The sequence below is a fragment of the Cyprinus carpio genome, chromosome B22 (assembly GCF_018340385.1).
Source record: "Cyprinus carpio isolate SPL01 chromosome B22, ASM1834038v1, whole genome shotgun sequence".
Taxonomy (NCBI): domain Eukaryota; kingdom Metazoa; phylum Chordata; class Actinopteri; order Cypriniformes; family Cyprinidae; genus Cyprinus; species Cyprinus carpio.
The window spans coordinates 26,416,377-26,424,955 of NC_056618.1; the positions used below are offsets into that span (position 1 = coordinate 26,416,377).

An 8,579-nucleotide genomic window follows, 5' to 3' on the forward strand; every position below is an offset into this window, starting at 1 on the left:
TATCCCGTGGATTCTCTGCTTTTTAAACATTCAGGACAAATTTGGAAAAAAAAATTTGGAATACATTTTTGGTAGATTTTTTTTTTTTTTTTGTCTGTTGTTGTTGTTTAAATCACTCTAAAATCTGATCCTAATATTGTCTTTGTCTTCAATGGTGAAGAATTCCGATCAAAGCTTCTTTTAATACTTAGGGAATTTTCAAACGTCGTGAAGTATGGCTGTAATGCCCCAAGATTTGTTCTCCCTGAAAGAAAATCATAAAGTAACAATATATTAAACTACAGAGCAACCTTGCTTTGAGAGGTTTATGTTTACTAGTTGTTCTAGCATTCCTGTGCTTGGTATTTCTGTATAAAATAGCCATGTTCATGCATTAAAAAGCATTTTTTTTCTTGACTACAGGGCTTTGGTTCAAATCCATGGGGCATTACTTTAACAACAGAAACAGAATCAAGTCTGAAATCGATGTCAGAATGAAAGCAAGACAAGGTTCGATCTGTCAAATCGTGTTGTTTTTGGTGTGAGCAGAGGTTTAAATCTGAAAGCAACACAAAAATGGTTTGTGTAATGAAAAATAAAACGCTTGTAAAGCAAAGTAGTTTTATTCACACAAATTTAATAAGATATAACAACTGTTTGGTCCATAAATATTTAAGGGGAAATAGTTTCTATACACAATCTTTTTTTTTTTTTTTCAAGAAACAAAGAAACATGGACAATCTTGATAGAACACGTACTGTACTATTAACACGAAGATCAATATATATGATTCTCGGATTTACCAACTAGTTCTGAAAGAGTGCACAACTGCCTTCTATGACATCTCCTTGTAACGGAATACACCATTAAAAAGATCTTCAGAAAAAATCAGATGAAAAACAGAACAGTACAAAACTAGTGAGGCGTTCCAAAGATGGAAATCATTTAACAAACAAACAAACAAACGTGTATCTCCTGAATTTCACAAACTCTCGTCCAAGTCGCATAAGGCACATAGTAGAACTGAGTTAAGCATCTACTTCATGAAGTAGATCTAGTGTACCACTTTGTTCTACAACAGAACAAATTTGTCATCACACAAGGAAATGTTTCACCCTAGCGAGGAGCCCCGACTGATTTTTTTTTTTGGTCTGTTCGGTGGCAAAACGTTAAAAAACAGGGGGTGGAGGGGGACCAGAACAAAAAGGGGTGATGTGTGTCGTTCCTAATTAACTTCCCGCTTAGCATTCACAGATCACTCATAACGCTTCCTACTAGGCACAATATTATCACGGAGCATTGGATATCTTCATTCAGAAATGTTGTTCCACTAGTTGAGGGCCGATGAACAATCCAGGCCAACTTATGATCGGATTTGCACCACATCGTGGCAAATGTAATGTTTCAAATTGTCATTAGAGTCCAGCGTCAGTGACAAAACAGACCTAAATTGAGGTTACAGCATCCACTTGGCATTTGAGCTCATGGGAAACATTCCCAATTGGCATAATATAAGATTTTTTTGTTTCTTGAACATATTTTTAGAAATATATTTATATTTCACTACCAAAATATGCAGTAAACATAGCATGTGTTGTATGCCGACACACTTTTTTTTTAATAAACATGGCGGGTAAAAATTTAAATTATATAAATAAAATGAATCGAAATTGATCACAAAAACAAATCAATTGACAAGTACTACAAACTCAGCTGCCACGCGGTTACAAATGCTACACATAGTAGGTCTCGTCTCACATTTCCAAAAGTCTTTCTGTGGTCGCCAAAGGGTTTTTTTGTTTTGTTTTGGAAAATAAAAATAGAATCTGAAAACAAAGCGGGTGAAGACAAAAAAAGCAAATCCGTGTTAGAAAAGGTTTGTCAAGGTAGTTTGTGGGGGGCTCCCGGATTCGTGGCTGTCCAAACTAGAGGTCACTGATGTTACTACGGCGATAGAGGGATTGGTCAGGTCAGTTAGTGTGGTGGCCGTGCTGGGTGGGGTCAGAGCACCGCTGTCGGAAGAGGGCGGCGGAAGTGACGTGCCGTCAGCCTTATCAACACCCCCATTCTCCTGCCGCAAAACGTTCCTTCTGAATTTGGCCCGTGCGTTTTGGAACCAAACCTGCAAACCAATCCCAGTGTCTTTACTCTTTTTGTGCTTTGCTTCGAATTATTGGCATATTTTTGCCTATACTTATAAGTCATATCATTTAACATCATAAACTTAATCACTAGTAAACAATGCCAAAGTGAATCGAAAGCCAGTAACAGGCCTCAAATTTCACTAGGGATTCTACTGGAAAACATGGACCATGTTCCAAATTAACTTTTTCAAGCTTCCCCAATGGAATAATTTTTTTTTTGTTTGTTTTTTTGGTGCATAAGTATTGCCCCTTGAATTATGCCTCTATTTAGTAAAATTTCTGTAACTACATGGCATAACACAACAACAATAACAAAAATAAGCGATGGATTGAAACGAAAGCAAAATGATGAGAAGGTGTTGGTGTGGATGTGAAACGAAGTCTACTGTGTGGCAACGCTTACCTGAAGAACTCTTTTGGTCAGTCCTGTCTTTTGGGCAAGCTGTTTTAAGTCCTTGGCATCGGGGTTGTGGTTTATGGCGAAGTAGGACTTCATGGTGCGAAGCTGATGGTGTTTGAATGATGTACGCATGCGCTTGGTCTTCTGCGATGGAGGGTAGGGTTGTTGATCCCGATCCAAATGGTCTGCATCGTTCTCGTTACAACCTGAGAGCCGGAACAGGGTGAAAATAAAACATTGAAAATTATGAGACATTTCTGAGAGAGTACACAAAGATGAGGATGGCATTTGACTTGGATATAACTGGTCAAACTCTACACTGTTTATTCAAATACAGTGCAGCACAAGGAATAATAATAATACATAACTGCAATAAAAATGGATCACTTGATGGAAATTTAATTTTAGTCATAAGTAACATCAGAATTACATGACACTAGACTTAATTAAATGAATATATAAATAAATGGGCAATTCACCCCCAAAATGCATTTATTTATAATAACTAAATTCAATGCAACTTTTTTTAAAGGCATGTTTGACAAGTATTTTTGCTGTTTATTACAACATTCATCAGAGATTTGTCTCCATTTCATCTTTAATCTCGATAATGTATTGCGTTTAAATGTATAAACACTAATATCAGCAAACTACGTGCAAAAAACAGCTAAAATGATTTAATAATCAAAAGTGTCGAAATTAAGTGTTGAATCGCTGCTTCATGTGATACATTTGATGATTGATTCGATCGATGCTCATTTCATCTTACCGGTTACTATTGTATTCACAAAGTTAAAAAAAAATTAACAAAAGCCAAGCAAGGATTAATATGAGTTTATTCAGCTTGCTTCGAGATCCAGATTTCTTTTTTTGCCACCAGAGGTCTCTATCTACAAATGTCTATGCAACAAGTCTACTGTTGAATTGGGTTTTTTAACGAATGTAAAAATATACGGTGCCATTTAAAATCATACGACATTTTGAAATGCTAAATAAAAAACTGTCTGTATTAAAAATAAATAATTCGAGCCCGTATTGTAAAACAATAGCAGAAGAACAAGCAGAAAAATAAAAAGGGAATAAGGGAAGACAAAAGATAGAAACAATTTAAGAATAACTTTACACAAAAATATTGATTAGAAACAAACAAAAATGCTTAAATGCTAAAACAAAAGAAAACGACAATAATAATAACCTTTTAAAAAAAAAAACAATAAAAACCTTGAAAAAACATTTTTTAAAATCCTCAATAATAACTTCAAAATGATTACAACTGACAACCGTTTCATTTTGTAAGACAAACTACAGTAAAATATTACAACCTTCACAACGCGTCAGTGTCAGTATTTTTATTTATTTATTTTTTTAAAGCGAAAGCGTTTAAAGTCGGACTGATTAAGTGTTCCAAACGTGCGCGCGCTCGTGTCCTGAGAACAGCGATGACCTTGAAGTGGCTGAATGAGACCTGTTTGAGAGCCAGAGATTCCGACGTCACATTCAATTAACGGAGAACAATTAACAGGCAGATTACCCTTATTTCTGTCCATTCATGAAGAACGGCAGAAACTTGGCACACAAAGCCACATTTTTCCAAGCAGACAGTAATTGTAACAGCCAAAACAAAACAGGCACAGCGGGATGCATTATGACGTAGCTAGATATGAATTAAAAAAGTATAAAAATGAAAGAAAAGAAAAAAAACTAGGAACGTGAAAAAAATGACTGGTAATGTAAGGGCAGATACAGGCCTGTAGGTGAGGGATCTAGTCTACATTGCACGTGGGGCTGGGTCACGGGTTCACTCCTTTGAGATGTTTGATGACGCACTAATGAGCGAGGCCTATAATTAATCAGATCCAATCGCCAACAAGACATAAGCGCAATATTTTTTCTGTCACCAAAATAAAATCCGAACACAAAATTAATATCAAACAACTGACGAGGATAAATTAAGGTTAACACTTTACATTAGCTTACACTGTCTATACTACACGAATCCCGTTTAGTTTATTAGCCTATAATAGCTACAATAATATTTTATACTATAGGCTATTATAATCTACAGTACAATGTAGTATGAATTATGCAGATGCAGGACATTTTCGCGTGTATTTTGGCCTACTCACTATACTCCCAGCAGTTTTGATGCTACAAGCGTCCTAAATGTGGGCTAAATATAATAAAACGATATTTAATGTGTGTAATAGGCGTCTGAACACACCAAAAACGCTGCTTTTCATTTGAACTCAAAAAGACAATCTTGGACCAACCAGCATGGTCCAACATGAAACAACCACCAGCAACAAAAAGAGAAGTAACGCGTGTGTATGCCATTCTGAAGGCTAGCCTAGAAAATATACAGGCTCCACTCCTTGCATGATGCTTTGTGCCATATTAGCCTATAAAAGTATGAAGATTAATGATCATAATCTCGCAGGACAAGTTTTTAAGTTTATCTATGCTCTTAATAAATGTTTTTTTTTTATTGGCATTGATGGTTCCACGAAGAACCTTCAAACACAAATGGAACCTTGAGGTTCTTTATAATGGAAAAGGTTTTTCAGGTTATTAAAATTCTTCACACTAAGAAAAAAAATGGTTCTTTAAAAAGAAAAGGTTCTTTGGGGAACTTAAAATGGTTGTTCTATTGCATCGCTACGGAAATGCAATAATAATGCAATGCAATTTTGCAATATATAAAATCAAGAAGAATACCTTTGAGAAATGCATTATTCTAATTTGTTATTGATTCATGCATTTGGTTGTCTGCTGATATTTAAACGCCAATTAAATTAAACGCATTAGTCTATTTCCCCCCAGTTCTAAAAATAGTAAAAATCAAAGCAATGTTTATCGAAAGCTCAGTTATTCACATTATGTAGCTAACTGAACTGCAGCATCAACACTGAAGGACATAAAGTGCAACCAAAGTAAATTTCAGGCTTCCATTTGAGCAGCTCTTAATGCACACCTCACCTGAGTTGTAAGAGCCGATGTCTATTCCCATCGCCGGACTCTTCCTCTTCCGCGGCCTTCCTTTCTGCACCGTGCCGGTGCCATTGAAGTAAGGCAGCGCGAGCCCTCCGCCTTTCGCCGCTAATTCAGCGCAGTTTAATTGAGGGTGATACTCTCCCTGAATAAGCGTCTCAAAGTGAACCCGGCAGTAAACCAAGTTGTCTTTCATGCCGAAATGGTCACCCGTGGTCAGTGTTTTGTTGCATGTGGTGCAGGTGAAGCAGCTCAGATGGTACACGGAGTCACTGGCGCGCATAACCATTTCCGAGGCGGAGATGCCGAGGTGGCAGCGGGCACATCTCTGCACGGAGAACTCTGGAACAGCACACCTCATTTATAATCAAACTAATCACTTAGATTGGAAATAACTTCAATTAGGCCATTTACAACATAGCCTATCAGAAGCGCGTGCACGTGCATAAAGGAATATTCACTGAAGGAATTTTTAAATGCACCTATTATTTTCGAAGCATCTGTTAACAAATCAAGGTAGTTAAGCAAAATGATTTAATTGAACTTTATAAACAAAGCCGAATGTGTTTTTACTGAAACCAGAACACAATTATATCGCATTTTCTTTAGCCTAAATTATTTATAATTGTTTAAAGTTTAGGTGGCAGTAAAAACAAACGGCTTAGATTTGAGCCGAAAAAACAAAAACACAATTTAGACATGCATTCAGCATGAATTAATTAGATTAATTTAAGCGTGTCAGTTAATAAACATATGGGTCAATGGCTGCCTCTGATGTCACCAGTTCTTTATGTGAGTTTAAAAAGTTACTAACCAAACTGAATAAATTGTAACATGTAAATCAACTGGTTTTATTCAAATGAAAAATATTATTTTAACATCACTGAACCAAATTGTATACACCAATTTATACCAAGAAATTAATTTTTTAGGACCTAAAACAGGTGGAAATAGCTCTTTTTATAATGCAGGGCCTACTAAACAGGCCTAATGCACGATAAGTGAAAGCTTACCTGTAGTAATCCTCTTTGCAGTAAATGCTGCCATCCTTCGCGAAACACGTCAGCTCGGATTCAAGGGCCAGTTTACATTCACAACACTTGAGACACCTTAAATGCCACTGTTTATCAACGGCGAGTAAGTAGTATCTGTCGGAGATTTTCCCACCGCAGCCGGCGCACAGCGCAGGCTTCTCTGGGCTCATGGAGGGCATAGTCTTCAAAAAATACAACATCAAGAGATGGAGTGAGTGAACGTTTTTGCCACAATAAATAACTACAACTAAATAAAAAAACATAAATAATAAAAATTAATTTTTTGTTGATATATAGGCTAAATTTATTTTTTTATGTAATTGTTATCAGAGTGCGAGCTGAATTATTAAGCCTAAATGAGTTATAATGCATTGTTATTGAAGTTATATAGCGTTTGTGTTGGTTTTCCTAAGATGTAACAGTGTATCTGTGTGGTCTATTCTGAAAAATACAATTTACATATTAAAAGTAGGCTATGCAAATATCATAACAGTATTAATAACCACAATATAACAGTGTAGCCTATTCTAAAAATGTTACTTTTACACATTAAAATGTGCATGCAAAAATAATAATAGTAGGCTACTAACAGCAACAACAACAATTATTATTATTATTACAGTTTTTGCCTGTTAAATATATATTTTCAAATGCATGCCTAAACTATACAGATCCTATTTCTTTTATAGTTTTTCTTTCTTGCGTGGCCTTCTAAATGTAACAATTATCCTGTTGTGTTGGAACCTGCTAAAATAAAATGCAAAATATTTGTGGGAAAAAAAAAAAAAAAAACAGATAGGCCAATATATTAGTATGTTGGCATGCAAACGATTTCATATGTATTCCTCCCTTTACATTTTAATGAAACAGCACACATTTTACTTAGGCCTATAAATTATAATTGTAGACTTGCCAGATAAACGATTTTATATGAAATCTCTCTGAATAGGACTTCTTGTGTTTCTCGAGGCCTGCTAATAGTTTAAAAAGAGGATCGTACATTAAACTAATTTTCGTCGTTGTGTTTTTAAGTGGGTTACAAACTGTGAAGTGTGCGACGATAGAGTTTCGGGGTGCTGAGATTTGCTCCAACGGAGAATACACGCTAAAATACAAGATCTTACCGTCTCTCGTCCGTTCATCTGAACGGTTTTAGCCAGACGAGACTCCGTTTTAGATCTCCTCTCCATCTCCTCCATGATCCCTTGAATATGATCCCCAGAGATGCCGTGGAAAAGCATGGCTGCTGGACGCAATATGCAACTGCTTTCTTTCGCCTTGCACCCCACAACTTCCATATACAGCTTTCCGGATCCTTAAAACATCCGAATGGATCTACACCAACAAATTCACACAAATGCAATCAATATTTTAAAAATAAAGCCGGTAGGATTTGATGGCTGGCGCAGGAACAGGCAGGAGAACCAGTCCACTTCTTCACTGTCTTGTTGGGCTGGAGAAAAAAAGTATAGTCCGGACGATATAAGGCAAAGTTGAAGTCTGGAGGATGTTTTAAACGTATATTTTCAGATAGTCCCAATCTCCTACTGGGGATCCGAATGCTTGAAAGTCAGGTTTGGGACTGTGTGTGTTAGAGATCCCGTGTCCTATTTGTGAAGAGAGCAAACGCCTGCCCAGCTTGGGTAATTGGGTAGGAGGAGTCCTCCCTCTCTCCAATGCCACTGATTTCTATTCACCAACAAAGACCTGTCACTCTCTCTTCAAACCGATGGTGATGGGCAACCCGAGCTTGGAAAGCACTTGGTATACACCTTTTACTTCTTTTTAGCTGGTGTTTTGCCACTTCCACACTTCCACTTTTATTCTTTCATTCTTTCTTTTCTTTTATCTTGTAGTTTTCAGTTTATGCTTCTACAAATGCGTGTAACGGAATAGTCAAAATGTAAGTGAATTACTTTGTAATTTGTAATTCACATTGTAATTCATCTGATCTCTCTGTAATTTTGAGTTTTGTTGAAAAATTACGATTGGGAAATTGTTTCACAGAGCTGGTTTGGTTTAGTTTATTATTGC

The 8,579-nt window shown here is 36.4% G+C and overlaps 1 protein-coding gene across 1 annotated transcript; it reads right to left on the reverse strand.

Moving 5' to 3' along the window:
• Positions 1-312: 312 nt before the first annotated feature.
• lhx9 (LIM homeobox 9) lies at positions 313-8,306 on the reverse strand. Its single transcript, XM_042749404.1, has 5 exons — positions 7,670-8,306; positions 6,525-6,727; positions 5,500-5,867; positions 2,527-2,729; positions 313-2,101 (listed from the first exon to the last, which is right to left on the reverse strand). The coding sequence occupies exons 1-5, from the start codon at positions 7,841-7,843 to the stop codon at positions 1,847-1,849; spliced, it is 1,203 nt and encodes a 400-aa protein (XP_042605338.1). The 5' UTR covers positions 7,844-8,306; the 3' UTR covers positions 313-1,846.
• Between the last annotated feature and the right edge of the window lie 273 nt (positions 8,307-8,579).

What these genes read in the sequence shown, in the direction of transcription:
- lhx9 (XM_042749404.1), bottom strand. Translation starts at nt 7,843, where the DNA reads ATGGAAGTTGTGGGGTGCAAGGCGAAAGAAAGCAGTTGCATATTGCGT. An exon ending in CATCGGCTCTTACAACTCAG is followed by an intron (nt 2,730 to 5,499) that starts GTGAGGTGTGCA and finishes TCCGGCTCTCAG; the next exon opens with GTTGTAACGAGAACGATGCA. An exon ending in TGACCAAAAGAGTTCTTCAG is followed by an intron (nt 2,102 to 2,526) that starts GTAAGCGTTGCC and finishes ATTGGTTTGCAG; the next exon opens with GTTTGGTTCCAAAACGCACG.